The 23,003-nt window shown below is 34.2% G+C and overlaps 2 protein-coding genes across 4 annotated transcripts; both read right to left on the reverse strand.

The window, feature by feature from the left end:
* Positions 1–1,972: 1,972 nt before the first annotated feature.
* On the reverse strand, positions 1,973–9,862 carry LOC140814757 (uncharacterized). Of its 3 annotated transcripts, none has more exons than XM_073173844.1 (17): positions 9,561–9,862; positions 9,271–9,454; positions 8,831–8,881; positions 8,556–8,731; positions 8,221–8,298; positions 7,995–8,106; positions 5,550–5,634; positions 5,424–5,475; positions 5,269–5,333; positions 5,075–5,190; positions 4,893–5,005; positions 4,424–4,492; positions 3,658–3,715; positions 3,449–3,522; positions 2,527–2,575; positions 2,322–2,401; positions 1,973–2,229 (listed from the first exon to the last, which is right to left on the reverse strand). In XM_073173844.1, exons 2-17 carry the CDS (start codon positions 9,392–9,394, stop codon positions 2,167–2,169), a joined length of 1,365 nt encoding a protein of 454 aa, XP_073029945.1. In that variant the 5' UTR covers positions 9,395–9,454; positions 9,561–9,862; the 3' UTR covers positions 1,973–2,166. The 3 variants fall into 3 exon arrangements, with proteins under 3 accessions (XP_073029945.1, XP_073029946.1, XP_073029944.1); XM_073173845.1 differs by having other exon boundaries at positions 9,545–9,862; XM_073173843.1 differs by having other exon boundaries at positions 9,271–9,862.
* Positions 9,863–12,999: 3,137 nt separating this feature from the next.
* LOC140814758 (protein phosphatase 2C 51-like) lies at positions 13,000–14,616 on the reverse strand. Its single transcript, XM_073173846.1, has 3 exons — positions 13,891–14,616; positions 13,466–13,571; positions 13,000–13,396 (listed from the first exon to the last, which is right to left on the reverse strand). The coding sequence occupies exons 1-3, from the start codon at positions 14,551–14,553 to the stop codon at positions 13,128–13,130; spliced, it is 1,038 nt and encodes a 345-aa protein (XP_073029947.1). The 5' UTR covers positions 14,554–14,616; the 3' UTR covers positions 13,000–13,127.
* Between the last annotated feature and the right edge of the window lie 8,387 nt (positions 14,617–23,003).

Here is a 23,003-nt window from a genome sequence, read left to right on the forward strand (position 1 = left end):
ATATTTTTTTTAAAAAAATGAAAGGGATAAAGAGAAACAACGATGAAGTTCACTCATGGTTGTCAAAGCATGTGTGAAAGAATCCGAGGCTGAATGATTGACAAAATAAAATATTGATAGAGATTTTTTTTCCCTTTTAAATGTGAAATATTCAAATTGTGAAGTGACATATATTTTTCTCACATTCAAATTCATATTATATAAGAGTATATTTAATTACTCCATTTTAATAAATTATTTTATAGAATGTAACACATCAACTTTTAAAATTTATATCGAAATATCATTTTAAAAAATATTGTTAATTTTTTTTCGTGACTTGTAAATTGAGTATAATGGACGAGCCTATTTAAACTATTTGGGTTAATTTGTAGAGTAGGCAACTTTAGAAAAAGAGCGCATTGGGATGGATGAGTAGATAAGAGGAATCAACGTTGGTTGTTTTATTTTTAGACGGTTACGATTGAGTCTTGAATACAAGATTTCGTTTTAAATTCGAGAATTTTAGTGTTAGATAAGCTACAATATTAATATTGGTTGTTCTCGAGCTATCGAAGAAATTCATATGTTTTAGAAAAACTAAAACTTAGGCAAAACTTTGTGTCAGACGGTATCACGGACCGTATTTTATAAGACAAATCTCTTATTTGGATCATCCATGAAAAAATATTACTTTTTATACTAAAAGTATTACTTTTTATTATAAATATCGGTAGAAGTATTACTTTTTATGTTAAGAGTATGATTTTTTATTATGAATATTGGTACGGTTGACCCGTTTCACGGATAAAGATTCGTGAAATCGTCTAACAGATAAAGATTCGTGAGACCTACTCAAAATTTTATACCACCCAACCCTGAATTTATTAAAATGCCTTTGTTACTTCAGTAATATTAGGGAAGTCTTCTGCTATCCTTTGTGTTTCACGAATATATTGTATAATAATCAAGTCATTTACTTTCATTGTTAAGAGGCAATTATGGGGACAAATATATTTAATTATTTGTAAACTAATTAATATATTCCCCTAGGCAAAAACTTATGTGAGACGGTCTCACGGGTCAAATTTTGTGAGACGGATCTTTATTTGGGTAATCCATGAAATAGTATTGCTTTTTATGCTAAGAGTACTACTTTTTGTGGTGAATATGAGTAGGGTTGACCCGTCTCACAGATTGATATCCGTGAGACGGTCTCACATGAGACCTACTCATTCCCCTATTGGTATTCACAATGGCGTGCTTAGCAGAAAGGTCGGATAACACCTCAAACCAGCACTTTCCTAATGTTAGAAAATTGGTTTTTTGAACCAATAATCTTTGGAAAATAAACTGGAAATTGATCGAAATATTAGGTACAATTTTAATTGTTAAAAGATTCTTAAAAATATTTTTGAAATTATTGATGAGAAAAAAAGGAAGAGACGGAGAAAGACGAAAATTTAAATGATACAAGATTTATGATTGATGAATTTTCAGTAATGGTATTGATTTTGTTTAATTTTATCCTGTTTTTAAATTTTGTTTTTTTATGACAATGATATTAATTGTTGATACATTTGATTAAAACAATATATGGATAATAAAATATATAAATGATTTTTATTATTGCCTTTCAAGTTTTGTCCAATTAAACTGGTTGGGTTGTATTTGGATTTTTCTGACCCGCCAGACTGACGAGCTAGCCCGCCTTGCCAAGGCCGTTCAGTGGCGGACCCACCTATTTTGACAGGTTTTTATCATAAGCATAATTGTATTTTTCTATTCAAACCTATTAAAAATATATTCCATGTATAATATACTCAATTATCGAGATATATGCGAGTGTTTGTGATACAAATTTATATGTTTTGTGAGTAATTTGAAAACTGAGGGGATTATGTAGCATTCTTGAATTTTTTTTAAAAAAAAATTGTACAGTAAAACAAATTCAAGAGTTTTTTTTTTAAAAAAATAAAAAATCACTGGTGTTCTGGTAAAAGAAATATGCCTATACAACAGATTTATCAAGCACAAAAAGGATTTTTCATTTTCTAATTCTTTCTGCGTTTCAGCTTAAGTTAATAAATGAAACATGCGATAACAAATCACAATTTCTCCACATTCTTTAACAAGAAACAGTAAAGATACACGGAAAGGACCTTCTAAATGAAAAACGATAATATTTTACCAGCTTAGGGAGTCGTTTGATTGCTGAATTTTGGCAGCATATGAACTTTCAATCTCTTCCTGCTCGAAAATAGAACCCGTTAGGCCTTAGGCATTATGTGTGAAGGTGAATGCAGCTGACAAATAAAGGTAACATTCTGGTTTTGATTTACCTTGCAGGACTTGAGCAGTGGCTGCAAAAAAGATGACCTGAAATATTTGATTGACTGTCCAAGCAAGCTATTTTCCAGTTCTGTCATGGAACAAAAGCCCAAGAAAAGTGTCAAAATATTTCGCATTGCAGTCATGTTATGAATGTGAGTGCATACACATGGGAGCATGAGAAAGCGGTAGAGCTAGGAAACACTGGCATCATACCATCCTCGCCACCTGATCGCAAAGCTCCCATGTTAAGTTCTTCAAGAAGCTGCAGATTGATCGAAAAGTGAATCTCTTAAAATCTTCACTCAATAACAACACTGAGATAATGATTTCAAGTCCTAATTATCTCTTCAAAACCATCAATGTCTGAATACAATAAGACTTAAAAACAAAGGGTCTTTTCAAGGCTCAAAGCTGATCATTAATTCAGGTGTTACACATAAACACACAGCCCAATTAAATCATGGAAGACACCAATTTCTGCACACATTGGCTGCTACACAGCACGAAGGCATATCACTGACAGTATTTATTATCCATCCAGCTGGTCACTTTCAAGTCTGATGTTAATATGTTTTCCTTCACTGTACAGATGAGTCATCCTCATCACCTCACAATAAACCAGGAAATTTACCGAAAAATGTGGTAAATTAAATCCAGTCAACAGAATTAACAAGTTGATGAAAATTTTCTCTGAGAATTTAGCTCGAGGCCGCTAGTGCAAGCAATTCATCACACTATTCCATGAAATATTTTGAAATTTATGTCATGCCAAATTGGTGAATGTATTTGTTATATATCAGTGAAGCTAATACATAGAGTCAACATACACAGTTTCAATGGAACCATGAGAAATTATGCCTCGGCCAGGAGCAATACATTATTTTTATCAGCACATTAACTCAATTTGAAGCATGTATGTGGAAGGAAAAAATTTTGATCCGATAAATTGTCCCAACAAACATTGACCCACAGCAGAATCTGAAGCTATTTCAAAGCAGTTCATGGGAACATGTGCATCAATCATTAATTTAGACTGCCTCTAACTTGCCAAGTGCTAAGATGACTTGGCATTTTATATTACAACAAAATCAAGAAAAAAAATCCAAGATAATTTTCGAAGCATAAGGTTTCACACCTTTGAAAGGGTTGGAACAGCAGAAGGATCAAATTCATCACAATGCTTTGGATCGATGGGAACACAAACATGGCCTAGAGGGAATAAAGAAAAGAGAAAAATATATGCAGTTAAACATGAGCCCGGAATGCTTCATGTCAAGTATCTTTTTTGTAATCTTATCCAGGAAAATCTCTTATTAGAAACAGAACTGTAATCGAAATAGAAACCTGTTTTTGGGTGTACACAGAATGGTGCCTTCAGCAAGTGATTCATGTGCTTTGAAACCTAACATGGCATCCAAAATATTTCATGTCAGTGATGTTCATATTTAGGGATGACGTGTAGTGGGCCATGAGATTTAGTAAACCCGTCCCGCCATTATATATATATATATATATATATATATATATATATATATATATATATATATATATATATATATATATATATATATATATATATATATATATAATCTATTTATATTTTTATTATATTGAATAATGAATAACTTAATCCCTAATCTTATAATATCTTAGGATTGAAATAATTTTATTCTATTATGATATGTTTAATATTAAAATATATAATTATGATTTTTCTTATGGTATTGAGTTTTTAAAAAAAAATGTTGTTACGAGTAATTTGTAATAATATTTGTTTGTTCTTAAATATTAACAATATAAAGTTGACAAGCAACTTTGATGATTTAATAATTTTTAAATATTTTTTATTGAGTGGTGACTAAAATTAAAAAAATTATAATTTTTAGCGGGTCTAATGGCTCCAACCGAGATTGGACCCGCAGGTTTCGGATGGGTGGGTTTGGCCCGGCCCACCCCATTGCCATCCCTAATCATATAGGTGCTGATTACCGAATGATAAACCATGCTACATAAATACATAACTAGATGGTTTTGATACAAAAACTATGACCAAGTCACAATTTAACTGGAACATAAATCTTTGAAAAAGAAAGAAGAGAATGTGTCAAACCTCCATATCAAGTCTTGGAAAGGTAAAAGAGAAGACAATCTCTTCTACGCATCTACGAATACCCAGTGACTGAAAAAGTACGGCAATAAGTCTCAGGATTTTAACAAATCAATATACACATCTTGAAAACGCTAGCTACAATAATATTATGACAAGGAAACTCAATAATGTTTCCCTTCGGTTTAAACTAGAAGAATAGACAGTGGGCTCATAAGAACAAGTCAAATAAACTAAAAACTGCGAGATAACTGGATCAAGCTGCAAACAGTTCCACGTTTATCTTCTAAAAAGTCCAAAACACTTGAATTAGTCATTTAAATTGAGGGAGCCAATCATCAAGTATCTCATTGTTTTCTAGAATTTGTTGTTTTCATAGCTGTAGTTTCCTTTTACTGGCTGTGCCTCCATAGAAAGTAATAAAATGGAAAAAAAATGTAATAAAATGGTACTAACATGCCAGGAGGCCTACCTTCTGTTTTCCAGATTGCAGAAGGTGTTTAAGATGGCCCCATCTAGCAACATTAACATCATCTCGAGAGCGCTTGTTATCCCCCCACTTCCCTCGCAGCTCAGAAGTAATAGCTGCATAACTTAGGAAGTAAATTGCTAAACCAGGAAGAGAAAAAACAATAAGAAATCATGTTAGCATACATTCATCGGGAATCATTCCTAGTATGTTTTCACATCTTTCCTCATCCGAAAACAATTGTTGAGTTGCAAGCACCTTTCCCTCGAAAAAATCTTTCAAAATATCCGTGTATGATCTCCTGCAACACCATAACAAATAGTGTAATTTGTGGTATGGAGCACATATGATTGATAAATCATATACATCATATGCTTACGCTAAGAAAGGATGAAGTGAGGAACCACCCTCGAGGGAAACTTTTTTAAGGCTATTTTCATTTCCCTGGAGAAGGAAAAAAATTACTTTTAACACAGAACAGTATATGTTGAATAGAAAACTGAATGTAAGTTGTTCAGAAAGAACATAAATAACCTTGCGGACGTGTAAATATTCAGCAATAGCAGCTCTTTGTTCATTTCTCAACCTATTAATTAATAGAAGCTTAGTTTGCATTTAGTAGCTAGAAACTGTAGATCAGCTGAATTAATCCTCAAATACCTTCGTGCTTTCCCATCACAAACCCAACAATGAACACCACGACGGCCACTGTATACCCATAAAATGTGGTTAAATCCAAAATCATCTGCAGAGAGAAGCATATATAAGGTTAGCATGGACATGGACATGGACATGTAAAAAACCAAGCATCCAAATAAACTCAGACAAGCATTTTTGCTTTTGTTGCAGGGGACTCTGCTCAAGAAACAATTAACAGACATGGCTGAATTTATAGTCATAACCAACAAGAGCAAAGGGTTACTTACAAGTGAAAGTCACATCAACGGAAGACATAGTAAACCCATCTTAGTTATTACAAACACGCAATAAGAAGCCCCATAGATGTTGAGACATAGAAAGTTTAATTTTCCAAATCAAACTACAATCAATGTTATGTATCCTTATCGTCAGTGTCATCAGTCGAGAAAAAGTTAATGAATATTGTGTTATTGTCTTCCTTCTCTACAGCTCTGTAGCTTATGCACCCTCATATATCAGCGGAATAATACTAACTTTAGATATATATTCAACATATTATTGTCTTTTTCTCTGCAGGTCTGTAGATTATACACCCACATATATCACCAGAATAACACCAACTTGAGATATATTGTTTATATGATCGAATATTGGGAAAGTGTCGGCTATTGGAGTTCAGATAAGATAGGATTTAGATAGGATATTCAATCTTTAGTGGTTTAATTTATAAACTTTAAATTTTAAATTAGGATTAGTTGGTAGTTAATATTATAAATGTACGTGTTCTGTGTTATTATTCAATGAATAAAAATGATTTCTCCCTCATTCTAAACTACATGGTGTCAGCAGGTTGCGATCCAATCTCCTATCTATGGCAAAAACAGCAATGACAGGAAGCACTCATCGATCAGAAAGCTCCTCGGACCAGTCTTCTAGAAGTATGACTTCGGGCTCCACCAGTAACCATCCGAACGACCCATTGCCGCCGATTCCAAGCCTCCAAATTATTGTAATTATTTGGAGTGGGCGCAAGCCGTGAAACTTGCGATTGACGGACGTGGCAAATTAGTGCACTTGACAGGGGAGACAAAACACCCTGAGCCTTCGGACCCTGCCCTACCAAGATGGTGGTCGGATAGTTCACTGATCATCTCCTGGCTCATAAATTTGATGGAGCCCGCGATCGAGAAACCCTACTTGTCATTACGACGGCCAAAGAAGTGAGGGATGTTGTCCGCGAATGCTACTCCGTCTCGAAACTTTTCTCAGATTTTTGAGTTAAAGCCGAGATTGTGGTCCAAGCAAGGTAGTTGTGATGTTACTGCTTATTACAATACTATGGTCAGTTTATGGCAGGAGTTGGATCAATGCTAGATGATAATTGGGTGAACCTTGATGATTGTGCTGCCCGCTATAAGGAGGAGGAGAATGATCGTGTTTAGATGTTCCTCACTGGCCTCAATCATAGCCTGGATGATGTACGGGTACGCGTACGGGTATTGTATCGATAGCCAAGGGTATACTCAAGGTCAAGCTGACCATACCATGTTCACAAAGGTCTCACATGAAGGAAAAAGGATAGTGTTGATCATTTATGTAGACGACATAATCCTTACTGGAGATGACCTACCTGAATGAACAAGTTGAAGAAATCTCTAGCATCAGAATTTGAAATCAAAGACTTGGACCGGGTCAATCATTGAGGCTTACACAGATGCCAACTGGGCAGAGTCAATCATTGATAGAAGATCTACATCAGGCTATTGTACGTATGTCTGGGGCAACTTAGTAACTTGGCGAAGTAAGAAACAAAGGATGGTTGCTAGAAGCAGAATATCGTGTTGTGTATGATGGTGTTTGTGAAATGTTGTGGTTGAATCGAATATTAGAAGAATTGGAGATGCAAATGGACATGCCAATGAAACTTTTGTGTGATAATAAGTTGTCATTAGTTTTGCTCAAGATCCAGTCCAACATTATCGTACAAACAAGTGGAGATCGTCAGACACTTTATAAAAGAGAAGATTGACAGTGAAGCTATTTGTATGTCGTTTGTTCCTACTACACAACAAATAGCAGATGTTCTCAACAAAGGACTGTTCAGACCCAACTTTGAGTTTCTCATTAGCAAGTAACATCTATGCACCAACTTGAGAAGGGTAATGGATATTTGAGTTTAGATAAGATAGAATTGAAATAGGATATTCAATCTTTAGTGGTCTAATTTTTAAATTTTAAATTAGGATTAGTTGGTTGTTAACATTATAAAAGTATGTGTTCTCTATTATTATTCAATGAATAAAAATGATTTCTCCCTTATTCTAAACTACATAAAGTAATTTGCATATATTTAGTATTTAATTTTTGTTTTTCTTTCCCAAATACCACTCTCGTTCTTCTACTCATCATAACTTCAAAATGACTGTTGAACCATTTGAATTTTTTTTATAATGTTTCGATTCAAACCTCTAAGTGTTGTATCGATCACTTTGATAGCTACTGTCATCAATGGCCAGCATTCTGAGCAAACATCAGCTCCCGAACAGCAATATCTAACATCGTCATAATCCGAAATATCCTACCAGACAAATAGTGCAGGGGTCAAATCTATGAATCCTTAGAAATGGTTGCAGTTGCCTTCTGGATAATATTTTAACAATCAAATCACAAGTATGAGCGAACAGTGACTTACTATATCAAATATAAGTTCTCTCTCCACTGGTGTGAAAACATTATCACCAGACTGGGAATAAGCATGTCTCTTTGCAGGCTGCAGCACAAAGTGAAACAATATAGATGGCGAAGAAAAGAACAAAAACTATTGCACTGACAAAAACATGGCAAAACAATATCAATTTCAAAGTGGTACAGCATAACTACCGTTTAATACAGTGCAATATTTTTTTTAATTCAGAATATCCTATACAATCCTACATCATAATCTACCAGAGAGATACACAAAATAAAAAGTTATTAGATACTACTACCAACAAACATCTATACAAATGTTAAATAAGCTACACTTACATCCACACTATAAACAGGACCTATGTCAATTTTGAAAGGGCATTTCTCCTTTATGGCCTTTTCCAGTTCAGCAGAACTGTTGAAGGACTGAAACCGCAAATAAATATCATTATCCAAAGTAAAAGAAAATTCTCTTCGCCCAAAGTAGGAGTGATCACACCCAGGATGTTTTCCATCTACAATTAACAACCAAATCATACAACTAAGAAAGAGAACGGAAAGGAATAAAGAAACAAAAGTAGCTATAAATCATGCTAATGAAAAATGAGGATCACCGTTTCCATATGACATCCATTTATGCATATCAGCGTATGGAAAAAACTTTCCTGAAAAGATTAAAAAATAGCTTCAGAGATTCTGTTTTAATAATTATTGCTTTATTCGAGGAAAAGGCCTCGTGATGATCAAGATCATGTCTGCAAGCATGTGTTTCAAAGAAGTGCAGTGATACAAATTCAAGAAAGAATTCTTCATTTCAATTCAAGAGATGCGCTTGATTTTTCTACCTGAGCAATGGGATGAAATCTCCATCCCAATCCAATATCATTTCCATGAAACGACCCAAAAATAAAAGATGAAGATTCAATCCAATCTTTCCAGCATTTGTTACCCAAAGAGTGGATCGTTGGCAACAGGTAAAATAAGACAAATAAAATTCAAAAGAAGAAACCAACGAAGTTGACAAAAAGGTTCAAAGCAAACTCGAAAAAATTACCATAGTAAATTTTGAGGAAATTGGCATTAAACTCATCCGGAATTTCATTACTAGTCTTTTTCTCTGCTTTTACTCCGTCAATTTCCATATCTTCCCTTTCGTCCGCAACTCTTTCTCCAACCATTTCAGAAAATTCAATTTTCCCGGCAAAGCACGCGGAGAATACGAATCAGTTGGTCCCAGACTACAGATAAAAAAAAAACTAGATTTTCAACCCTAACCCTGAAAAATTACAGCTGAATATCCACAATCACGTGCATATGAGCATTCATACAGGCAGATGAACTTACGAACGAGAGAATGAGACGGCGGACCTTCCGTCTTTAAAAAGTCTTACGACTGTCGCTCCTTACGGTAAAGAACCAGAGCCAATCGGAAACGAGGTCTTTTTCCCTCTCTGAAAATGGAAGTCCTTGGAATGGGCCTGAAGCCACTCTTCTTGCTTTTATGGTTGATGAAAGGTATGTTTGAGTGCCCGTTATTCTCGAATCTAAAAGGAGGGCTTCCGTAAACCTTCCGCCGCAGGAAGCAACGGCGGAGTCCGGATCGAAGGTGGAGGAGAAGGGAGGCGGGAAAACGCGAGTGTGAAGAGGGATTTGGCGGGTGAATGTTGATGCGGCTCTAAGGTCTATATAATGAAATAAATTGCACAATTATCCTCAGATTTAAACCTAATTACAGATACGCCCTAAATACTTATCCTTCCTATTTTAGCAATTAAAATTAATAAATATATATATAGTAAGAATATTTTATAGTTGTCTAGTTGATGTGTCACTTTAAAAATAAATTAAAGTAATCTTCATATATTGAGCAATAAAAATTAAATTAATGGGATCTTAATTTTCTAAATATTATATTCAAATTATAAATGATATATTATGATTATATATTTTAAATCTATATATAGATACTAAATGATTAATATTGTTAAAAATTGTTGAAGCTTTATTTTACTTTATCACTTAATACACTAATTTCACAAAAATTAATCAAATAATTATAAATAAAAATGCTATTAGAGAAATGCAAAAACACATTCATATATTGATTTCAGTGATTTGCCTTTAATTCCCAAACACTAACTCAAGCTTGAGTTTGTTTGGGGTTAGTCTCTTAAGAGAAAAAAAAATGATATTGCAATATCTGATCTACCTGAAAAAAAAAATTCACTCTATGAGTTTGCAGGTCTTTTTAAATATGAAAACTGATACGAAATATTAAAAACATGATACCAATACATGATATTTGAGTATCAACAGAATCAGATCTATTAGGGAAAAAAAATTAAACATAATTTCAATTTTATTATTATCAATACTTATTTTACATGTTTGAGTACAAAACTAAAAAAATTGGAATTTAAGAAACTTCATATACAAAAATATTAAATTAATGTATTGATTTATATATATTCGTGTATGGTGTCTGTGGGCTAAAATATGGTACACCTTCATCATTTATACTTTCAGTTTTAGATACATGAAATATAAAAAAAACATATAGGTCAAAAATTTTTATACAACAAACACATGTATTTGTATTAGAATTGAAATAGTTCGTGCTAAAACCTCATAGATATTTATACTATATAAATATATCCAATATTTTTTATCGATTTTTGTATGTGAAAATACAAACTCAACGAGTGCAGAAACATTTTTCTATCGATCAAGCCGTGCATAAATATTTTTTTCTAATTGTGATTGACCACAAACCCAAGTTTAAATTTGGGGATTTAAAATGATTTACCCTTTTGATTTTAGGACAAATTTCAAATAAATCTCTAAACCCTAGTTTCATTTATAATTTACTCATTTGACCATCAAAAGTTAATTTAAGCTCCTTATTATTTTTAAGATTTTGCAAAATCATCATTGAGCCCATTTTCGGAACATGTCGTTGTTATACATATATAGGCTGGAAATCTTAAATAGCTTTTTTTATTTTGGGCATGCTCGATATGCATAACAACGACATGTTCTGAATATATATATATATATATATATATATATATATATATATATATTCAGAACATGTCGTTGTTATGCATATCGAACATGCCCAAAATAAAAAAGCTATTTAAGATTTCCAGCCTATATATATATATATATATATATATATATATATATATATATATATATATATATATACATATATATATATATATTAATACATCATGCTTCTGTGTAATAAAATTAAATATTTAACATCTTTGAACGGAATGTTGTGATGTAGTATCCACTGGGGTCTATAATATGCTCCTCACAGCATAACCATACAGTCGGAACAAATAGTTCTTGACGTAGATCCCTTCAACGACACTACCATATATCATTTCCTACCATTATAGTGTATAGTAAAGAAGTTTAATTTTGAAAATAATACATGAGATGAACAGTAAGTTTTGATTCTTTTATTCAAACATACAAATAATAATACATAGTAACATTTTGTAAAAAATGAGAAACTTGTTTAGTTACTTACATAAACTAGAATTACAACATACATAAACTCAAAATGCTAAAAAAAGAAAAATTAAAAGAAAAATGAAGAGGTTGAATGATGTCTTCATCTTTCTTCTATACTAGTATATATATAAAAGTTTTGATTAATTTGAAATCCGGACTTCAAACTTGTGAATTGTTTCGCCTAGTTGTGACTAATCACATCTTTTAGTTAGTGTACCACTAATTAGTGATTTGTCATGTCATGATGGTTGAACAGTTCATCCTCTATTAATAGAGCAGTTGAATCATATGTTTTCTTTACTTTTGTTCATGAATCTTTTGATATAATTTTTTATTCAGATATAATATCAAATATATTTTTATTCGCTTTGTCAAAACTAAGGAGTTTAAACTAATATTTTAGATATAGAGAATAAATCTTAAATTAAAATTTAAAAAAATTTATTCTTACTTTTATGACAAATGAGTAGATAAACTAATAAAAAAATATTATTGTAGTGATATATAACTGACTACGTGTGTGCATTTTGTGTATTGTGTCATGTTTACCATATATATAAATATTTATATAATTGACTACGTGTGTGCATTTTGTATAGTGTCATGTTCACAGCATTGACTTCGCATAACGCTTTTCCAAAAGTCGATATATATATATATATATATATAAATATATATATATATATATATATATATATATATATATATATTTATATATATATATATTTATATATCGACTTTATATATATATATATAAAGTCGATATATATATATATATATATATAAAGTCGATATATATATATATATATATATATATATATATATATATATATATATACAGTTTTGTTATCCTGCACACCCACTGTGCACACCTCCGTGAGCACCTATGAGGTGTCACTCACCTATTGGATGTGATGGAATATAGAAAAATTGCGCATCCAATGGGTGAGTGACACCTCATAGGTGCTCACGGAGATGTGCACGGTGGGTGTGCAGGATAACAAAACTATATATATATATATACATATATATATATATATATATATATAAAAACAAGATTTATAATAAGATGAAGCATATATAATATTAGTTTTGATATCCTCCACACTTATCGTGCATACCTTTGTGAGCATCAATGAGGTGTCACTCACCCATTGGATGTGATGAAATATAGAAAAATTACGCATTCAATGAGTGAATCGATGCTCAAAAAAATGTGCACAGGTAGGTGTGTATGATATCAAAACTATATATAATATATATAAAATGGTGTACGTATAATATTGATCCATTTTGAAGTTAAAATAGAATAATTACACAACACACATTTGGAATCCTAGCAAACCAAGAACTTGGCACAACAAAGATTGAGCTACATACAATTCATTACGATCCTAGCAGCACGACGATGACCGTGATATTATCTCTACTTCCCTTCGCAATGGCCAGCTCGACTAAGGCGGCTGCAGCAGCGTTCGAAGCGCTGCGTCGCCGTCCCCCACCGAGACTCTTCTCAACAACTTGGCATGCTACGTCGTTGGATACCACATCCCACAGCCCGTCGGTTGCTATTATCAGGAAGTCGTCCGATCCTGTTCGCTTCGTGACTGTCACTTCCGGCTGGGAGCTGATGTATGGTTTCAAGTGATGATCACCTGTTGGTGGAGAAAAAATTTGAGTTATACATAATTGCGAAAATTCAAAATTAAGAGTGGATTATGTACCAATGGATCTTGAAGTGGGAAGCAACCCTTGTACACGCCAACCCTTCCGGTTTATGATACTTCCTCCCGCAGCCTCGAGCCTCTCCTTCTCGTCTGGTCGATCGGGCTATATATTCACAAAATATCAAAATTATTCCAAAATTTAAGGAAAAAATTCGTAAAACGTTGTTAAAAGTGATGTGATGTTACCAAAGTAGAAAGAATTGCATAGATTTCTCCTAGAAAAAGACACGAAACTCTGGTATGATAAAACTAAAAAATCTTGTGTTTGAATTTTTAAAAATAAAAATTCCTTTCTCAAAAATATAATTACTATATTTAGATAAAGGGTCTGGAATGTTATCTTTGTTACACGTCTTAATTTGGAAAAAATAAAAATAAAATTAGAACCAAAAAGGTAATTACTAACAAGTAACAAGTCACACCTTGTGATCACTTGACAACGGCACTGGAGCTCGACCTCGACAGAGCACCGCCCTGGAATCACCGCAGTTCGCCACCACCAGATCTTCCCTCCCCACCAGCACCACCGCCGCCGTCGACCCCATCATCCTCTCCGCCAACGGCTCCCTACCTGCTTCAACCTCCTGCCTCTTACTCTCGTCGAATATTTCTTCGTCAATTCTACTGAAACAGTCCTCCATTACCGTCTTCCAATCAAAATCCGCCTCCGGAAGCTTCTTCCCGTTCTCTATATGCTTCTCAAGACACTTGTGCAGCCTCTCGCTGCACACTTCCGCCACCATTGCCCCGCCGTGACCGTCGTACACCGCGAAAAACGAGTATTCACCGCAGAGACTCCCCTGTGGCGCCACCGTGACTGCATCCTCCATCACTCTCCTCCGCCCCATCATCGAAACGTGTCCGTATACCAAACCACTGGTTTTATTCTCAGGCGGCCTTCTTCCTCTTTCACCCTCCTCCTCCTTCTCCTCTTCCTCTTCCGGGGAAGTCTTCGTGTTCTTGGAATAGGATTCGAGATCCGGCTTCAGAGTCGCCGATTTCAATTTATGAATTTCTGACCTTCTCCGGCGAGCCTGTTTCGTTTCTTTTGAGCAGAAAACCATCTCCTTGCTCGAATCCGCCATTATCCCCGTCGCTAGAACATGCTCAAGGCTGGTCAAAAGCTCATCACATATATAGAGAGAGAGGGAGAGTATTTTAATTTCATTGGAAATGAAGTTCGTCCAATTAAATAAGAAATAAATATATAATCCATAGGTGTAACATTTTGTATATAAGTAATACTTTCATTAAAAAAAATGGATGCACGAAAAATTAAACTATATATATGAATTAAATAAGAAACAAATATATAATCCATGGGTGTAACATTTTGTATATAAATAATACTTTCATTAAAAAAAAATTGATGCACGAAAAATTAAATTAATATATATATATATATATATATATATATATATATATATATATATACACACTCACACATACATATATATATGTGTGTGTGCGTGTGTTTGCACAATATTTGATTTTTGGGCGTGTCAGGTGCGAAGATACACCGATTTGTGTAAAAATGATGAAAATCTAACTTCTAAAAATATGATAACTGCAGGTAATAAATTCGACCGTCGATTCTAATCTCCTAAACAAATACAACGCCAATGTTGAAGATAGTTCACCATTTTTCTGTTATTTTCTTCCCTGGGCTGTTGTCCTTTGAAGAAACATTCTGGCTCGAGACTCTTCTCCAGCGTGTCTCCCTGGGTCAACCATCGCAAGTATCACTCCCTTACAATTGTCGCTCCCGCGCCTTCGCTTTTTTCCACGTTCGCAGCCTCTACCGCTAGTTCCAAATCGTTCATAGCTATCCTCGAAGCCCGAACAAATCTTGGTCCTCCTTTCTTCAAGGATCGATTACTGCTCATATGTTCTTCATCCTCTGCATCTATTGGTAATCTCCATCCCTTTTTCTTGAGTCCTATGCGATGAAATTTGGTTCCTTCTTCCTAGTTTGTATGATTAACCTGGAGGCGCTTCGATTTCTCTAGAGAAATTTAAGGGCGTGACGATTGGTTTTGCCATGGTACGTAGTGATCATTGTCATGTTATTCTATGTTATTTCTATATTGGATCCTTGTAGATGTTTACATGCCACTGTCATTCTTCATTTGTTTATGTTGAACTCTTGCGAGGAGTTGGGCGACTTGACATTGTTTGGCCATCTATTAGCCTTTGCATCGTGGTAGTAGTGCGATGGCCATTGCATGGCCTTATTACATGCATCTGGCGAAAGGTGATTCTTGAGTAATATCTTGTATGTATACAGTTGTTTTGTCACCTCATAAACATATTATTCTAAGTTTATTCATGTCTCGGTCTCGGCCACTCCCTTGGCTTCATCTCTTGCAACCACTAAATTAGATAGGACATCGGCTATTTTGATGCATGTACCTCGTTGAAGCAACATATGCGAGCTTCATAAGTCATTATCTTTGTTGTAGGTGTGTTGATTTCTAGCCAACCACCAATTATGTCCAGAACTTCTCCAAGGTCAATGGTTATTGCCGAAGATCGGTAAAGACTCTCATTTCTTCATGGCTATCTATGTTTCTGTTGCCTTGCTCTGTTAGTTGAATGTACCCCGATTGCATATCCTTGTATGTATCATCACTGCCACGTTTGTTTCCTGCTTCTATATGTTGGTGTTGGTAAGTTCATTGATGGCATGTAACATTGACTGAGAGTTGGCCATGGATTGGCCTCAGTTCTCCAGTGCGTTCGACACTTAAGCTTTGATGTCATTTGGAACTTTTTGAAACACAGGTAACTCTCAACTCTTATGTGCTCTTACCTACTACATCCACTCAAGATGACTCCCTTGTCCCTATCATTTATGCATTGCACTTCAGTCGTGCCCCTGTCCCGCATACACATATATGCATTTGTAATTCAGTTGGCCCCCTTTCTCTCATATATGTATATGCATTTGCACTTCAGTCGAACCTCTTTCCCGCATACACGTTTACTTGTTATTCTTGCATGCGGTGACTCCGCTTTATATTTGTTGACTGTTGGTTTCGTGTTGTAATTGTTGGATGAAAAGGAGTTGAATTTGATGTTGGATGTTGGTTGGGGGAGAAGTTTTCTGTTGATTCTTATACTCCGATCCAAATAATCCCATTCATTTCACCAATTTCAATCAAACAATATGTTGGCTTAATAATTCTCCACTCGTGATTATTTCCCCAATTGATTTTCTAGCGAATTAAAATGAATCAAATATGATAAGTGTGGGCTACTGGCCAACTTCATTTGATCATAACCAACAGATATTTGCATTGGTGGCCCTAAGGCCTACTTCAAATAAAGTCTTACAACAGATAACTAAACACATACAAAAATGGCTAGTTAGCCTATTTTTATACCAAAATTAACTCTTGGGTCTTCTTGTGGTTCGCATAGCACTCGGGTTTTTTTTAAAAATAATTTAAATTTTAAAATAAATTTCAAAACTAATTTTAAAAAAAAATCTTTCAAAAGCAATGCAATCCGCGTTTACGAAGCGCGGACGCTGCTCACGTGGAACAGGGTCCGTGCTTCGTAAGCGCGGACGCTGCCAGGTGGAGCCACGTAAGCGCGACGGAATATATCCCATAAACCGTCGCTAAATCCGCAACGGTTTGAATCGGCAACGGTTTATACCCGTCGCTAAAATTAGCGACGGTTTATAAAGCGTCGCAATTGCAATATTTTGGAATTTTTATAAAGGTAGTACATTGTTTGTTTGTTTAACTGATTTAAACATTATATTTAAATATTTTAATTAAGAAAACACGTAAAAAGTTAACATATTATATTTTACAATATATTTATATTATTAATTTATGTGAAACAGTCTCACGAGTCTTATTTTCTGAGATATGACAAAAATTCATGTGAAACAGTCTTACGAGTCTTATTTTCTGAGACATATATCTTATTTGGGTCATCCATTAAAAAAAAAAATATTATTTTTTATTCTTATAATATTATTTTTTATTGTAAAAATCGATAGGGTTGACGCGTCTTACAGATAAAGATTCGTGAGATCGTCTCAAAAGACCCTACTCTAGAGATATTATGCACGAACTTTATTATGTTTCTTATTAAAGTTCGTGCATAATATCTCTTGAGTAGGGTCTATTAAAGTTCGTGCATAATATCTCTAGAGTAAGGTCTTTTGAGACGGTCTCACGAATCTTTATCTGTGAGACGCGTCAACCCTATCGATATTTACAATAAAAAATAATATTATAAGCATAAAAAATAATATTTTTTTTATTTTTAATGGATGACCCAAATAAGATAGATGTCTCAGAAAATAAGACTCGTGAGACTGTTTCACATGAATTTTTGTCATATCTCAGAAAATAAGACTCGTGAGATTGTTTCACATAAATTAATAATATAAATATATTGTAAAATATAATATGTTAACTTTTTACGTGTTTTCTTAGTGAAATATTTAAATATAATATCTAAATTAGTTAAACAAACAACGATGTAGTACCTTTAAAAAAATTCCAAAATGTTGCAATTGCGACGATTTATAAACCGTCGCTAATATTAGCGACGGTTATAAACCTTTGCCGATTCAAATCAGCGACGGTTTAAAAAACGTCGCGGATTTGATTTTAGCGATGGTTTATGGGATATATTCTGTCGCTAAAACTTCCGTCGCGCTTACGTGGCTCCACCTGGGCAGCGTCCGCGCTTACGAAGCACGGACCCTGCTCCACGTGAGCAGCGTCCGCGCTTCGTAAGCGCGGATTGCATTACTTTTGAAAGACTTTTTTTTTTAAATTAGTTTTGAAATTTATTTTAAAATTTAAATTATTTTTAAAAAAAACCCATAGCACTCTCACTCTCCTGGTCCTTCTTTATTCTTCGTTGCCTCTCTTGGTGCGCTCAACTCCCCACTCTTTGTAGCTCTTTCTCGCCATATTGCCTACTTCAAGAGCCTGTCACTGCACATGCAATCAACCATTTATCCAATGGTTGTATAGCCTACCTTATCAATGATTTCTCAAAACATAAGAATAATAAAAATATCGACCAAATTTATGTATAAGTGGCCATAAGGCCAACTCCCCACATACTTAACTTCCTTTCAAGTAGCACGAAAGCTATTGTGGACTCGAATTATCACCATTCAAACAAAATTGAGCCCTGAAAGTGGCTATAGAGTCCACTTTTTTCTCCATATTTCACAGTATGCAAGTGATAAAAATGAAGGTATGCCAGAGTGGCCCAAAGGCTAACTCCCCGCTGGATATCAGCCTCCCTGTTTGCTTTATTCACTCGCTCTTTTTGTTTCTTCTCTCATACTTGGAAAGTATGGCTTTATATACTTGCCATTTATGCATCTTTTGTGTAGTTGACCATCTAAAATTGATAGCCAATATGCATTTCCGTCTTAGATTTTGTGCACCTTAAATGGCCCTTCCCAATTTGGGGACCATTTGCCCAAGTCTCTGTCCTTTGTCCCCAGGGACAGTATGGTTTTCCATACAATGACCTCTTCTTAGAAGATTTTCTTGTTGATTCTTCAGTTGTAGATCCTTGCCACTTTCTGCTTTTGTAACAACAAAGCAATATGTACTTGGATTCTCAATTCATCAACTTCTTCTAGCTCCATAATCATAGCATCACTGTATTGTTCAGAGGAAAGTTCTCCTTGCCACTCGCATTGATGGTACTATAATCTCTAAGGGCAGCACTGTATCATGGCCAAAGGTGAAGGCAAATGGACTTAACCTAGTTGCCACCCTTTTAGATGTCCTATATGCCCACAATGTTTCTGACAGTAGCCTTGGCCGATCCCTGGGATTTTCCTCCATCATCTTCTGTAGAATCTTTATCAACACCTTGTTTGATGCTTCGGCTTGCCCGTTGGATTGTGGGTAATGAAGGGATGAGTTCACCAATTTGATTCCATAGTCTTCTGCAAATTCCCTCATATTTGAACCCATGAACATAGTTCCCTGATCTGTGATTAGTGAGACTGGAATTCCACATCTGTAAATGATATTTTCTTTCAAAAAGTTAATGACATCCCCTTGTTCCGCTTTCTTCAAAGGCACTGCTTCTACTCAATTGGTAAAAAAATCTGTGGCCACAAGGATAAACGAATGGGCCTTTAGATGATGTTGGGTAAATTTTTCCAATTAAGTCAATGGCCCAGCCCTTGAATGGCCATGGTTTGACAAAATTGTGGAGCTCATCCGCCGGAATTCTTTGGATGTTCCCGTGTCTCTGACATGGCTGGCATCCTTTTGCATATCTTATACAATTTTCAGGATAGATGGTCAATAGTAGTCATACCTCCTTATCAACCATCTCATATTTGCTCCAAATTGATGGGCTCCACACACTCCCTCGTGAACTTGATTCATGATCTCCAATGCTTCTGGGAAGCCTATGCATCTGAAGAGCAAACCATCTAACCTCTTCATATACAAATATCCCTCCACTAAGACGTAATTAAGAGTTCTCATTTTTAAACTATGTGGAATATCTCTCATCCAAATTGAGAGGGTCCACCTGAATCTCTTTGCTGAATTGAGGGGTGGTTTCTCTTTTGAATCAATACTAGCATTTGTGTAAGTTCAGGAATCAGGAGATATCTTCAATCCCGATGCATTATGTGATAACTCATTTGCTTCCAAATTTTCTTGTCTTGGGACGTGTATTAACAACACTTCTTCAAAATCATCTAGAAATTATGATGTCGCGGTATATTATAGAGCCAATGATAAACTTGTGCATTTGAACTAGGCATGCTGACCGGTTCGAGGGTTCCGGTTCCAGATCTGGTTGTGCGGATCGGCCGGAACCGGTTCCTGTTCCAATATTTAAATCTTGGAACCAATCCAATCTTGGACCGGTTCAACGACTTTTAGACCAGTTCCGATTTGGTTTGGACCAGTTCCGAGTTCCTTGACCGAATATTATTATTTTTAATATATAATTACTTTTATTAATGAACATTTTTTATTTAGTATTTCGACTTGAAACAATACTGAACAATCATAAAAATAAAATAATTGAAAGATTGATTTTACAATTGAAAATCTTAAATTCATCACGATTTATTAAAATATATTTTGAATATTCTGGATCTCCATCAGAACTCGAGCTTTGAAATTCATCGATTGCGCCAGAGGTCCTATTATTTTTTTCGGCTGCAAACCAATCTTGTAGGCATGTTAGTATGAAAAGTGTTTATGACTTTAAATTAGTTCTTTGTTCACCAATGATCCTTCCACATACTGAAAATACTGATTCGTAAGCAACACTTGAACTTTGAATTAGTAAGACATCTCTTGCAATTGCAGCTAACACTGGATAAAGTTTAGAATTTACTTTCCACCAATCAAGAACATCGAAATTCTCTATATTCTCAATATATTGACTTAGATAAATTTGAAGCTCATTGTAATTGGATGTTATCACCAATTTTTCTTTGAAATTTTGTCGTTTCAAACCTTGAAAGCAGTTCAGTGTTCCACTTTTGCTTTTATATGTCGGCATCTCCTCCGACTGTGCACTTGGTTCATCACATTGTTCACTAGCATACAAATCAAACAATTCTTGGAGAGAGTGCATGATTAACTTACTTTGATCGTCAACATTCTTTCCAAGAAATTTAGCATAATATTCAAAAAAACACGTCTAATCCTCCTTCATTTTGAGTAGGATAAAGTAATGTTGCTAAACCATGCACAATTGGTATAGTTTACCAATATTTTAAAATTTTATTTTCCATATTTGAAAAAAAATCGCGCATAAAAGAATCATCACTATTCAAAAAATTTATAAAACATATTGAAAAACAAATGTAGAAATATGGTTGAAGTAGGGTAGTTAATGCTAGAAAAAATTTCGGTTGCTTTTTTAAAATTTCTAACAGAGAAACACATTTACTCAAAATATTCCAATCATCGTCAGTTAGCATTAAATAGTGTATCACAATATTATTATAATGTGGAGTAACTAATTTTGAAAATGTAATAAAGTATGAAGCAAGTGATATAAAGAATTTCATCTAGTTTCAATAAGAAAGGAAAATTTTTTAAATTTAATTCCATTTGATTCGACTAGTGTTTTCCAGTCACGTCCATATCTTCTTTCACGTAATAATTTCCCACATAATCTGAATTTTTCTATTACAGTTGACATTTGCTCATCACAGGCACATTTAACACATAAGTTGATAATATGACACGCACATCTAACATGAAGCAAATTACCATCTAAAATTGGTTTTAGTGAATTTTTTTATATATTTAATTGTAAGAGTATTGGCACTCGCATTATCTAACGTTATCGACATTATTTTATTTTGTATGCCATAGATCAACAACATTTAAAATATATCTAGCTATAATATATGCGTTGTGAGACGATTCTAATTGATCTAGTGCTAAAATTCTTTTTTGCATAGTTCAAGTTTCGTCAATTCAATGACATGTAACAACAAGATAAGATTCATATTTTAAATTAGTCCAAATATCAGTTGTCAAAATAACTCTATAAGAAATATTTGAAAGATGCGATTTTAGTATTTCTTTATATTTTTTATAAATATCAAAACAATATTTCTTAAGTGTGAGTCTAGAAATATTGTGAAAACCAAGTTGAATAGTAATAGTAAATTCAACAAAACCTTCTTGTTTAGCTATAAAAGGTTGACAATATTTGGTAACAAACTTTACGATGATTTTCCGAGAAATTTCTTTTGTAATTGTGAAAGCTTTACCACTAAAAGGATTAATTTATTGTTGTGTTGGTTTTCTACCGAATGGTTGAAGGGTATCAGGGTCAAGTTTATATACCTTAACTAAATGTTTTTTCAAAGTGCCGGTACCACCGGAACCACCACCTGTTTTGTAAGAATATCTTGTTTTGCAAATTTTACAAATGACAAAAGAGTTATTTGTACCTTCTTGTTCAATATTAAAGTGATCTCAAACTTTGCTTCGCTTTGCACGGGCCGTCGTCATGCTCGTTGACATCGTGTTGCTTGCTCGAGTAGATGATGGTGTCTGATAGGCTCGTAATAGTTAATATTTTATTTTCATATTTCCCGTTATTTTAACTTCCGATATGTTTAATTGACACATTTTTGTGTAATTTTATTGTAGGAGGAACTTTTACGGTCTTGGAGCAAATTTGAGCTAAAAAAGTGATGTTTATCACATTTGAAGTTTCCAAGATAGAGTTTGAAAGAGAATGACCAAACCAGAAGAGGTCTAAGAACAAGGCGTGGCCACGCCTTGTGACGATATTTCAGCTGCCAAAAATTGCAAGGAGGAAAATCTAGATAAAATATTATTTATTATTTTATATTTTAAGAATTAATTAGGGTTACTTTAAATTTAGTGGGCTTCTTAGCTTAATCCTTGACCCAACTCACTATTCACAAAAAGAAGGAGGCGGATGATTTTTTTGTACACAATCAATTCATTCTCCCTCACCCTCCTCTCCAAAGATCTCACGTGAAGCACAAGGAACAAAGGGCTCAAGGATTTTC

The sequence above is a fragment of the Primulina eburnea genome, chromosome 15 (assembly GCF_022965805.1).
Source record: "Primulina eburnea isolate SZY01 chromosome 15, ASM2296580v1, whole genome shotgun sequence".
Lineage (NCBI taxonomy): Eukaryota > Viridiplantae > Streptophyta > Magnoliopsida > Lamiales > Gesneriaceae > Primulina > Primulina eburnea.

Excerpts from the sequence above, each read along its gene's own strand:
- LOC140814758 (XM_073173846.1), bottom strand. The coding sequence starts at position 14,553 with ATGGCGGATTCGAGCAAGGAGATGGTTTTCTGCTCAAAAGAAACGAAA. Across the intron at positions 13,572-13,890 it reads CGTTGTCAAGTGATCACAAG|CCCGATCGACCAGACGAGAA; the intron begins GTGTGACTTGTT and ends GTGAATATATAG. Across the intron at positions 13,397-13,465 it reads TCCCACTTCAAGATCCATTG|GTGATCATCACTTGAAACCA; the intron begins GTACATAATCCA and ends CTCCACCAACAG.
- LOC140814757 (XM_073173844.1), bottom strand. The coding sequence starts at position 9,394 with ATGGTTGGAGAAAGAGTTGCGGACGAAAGGGAAGATATGGAAATTGAC. Across the intron at positions 3,716-4,423 it reads TTCCAAGACTTGATATGGAG|GTTTCAAAGCACATGAATCA; the intron begins GTTTGACACATT and ends ATGCCATGTTAG. Across the intron at positions 2,402-2,526 it reads GCGATCAGGTGGCGAGGATG|AACTGGAAAATAGCTTGCTT; the intron begins GTATGATGCCAG and ends GTTCCATGACAG.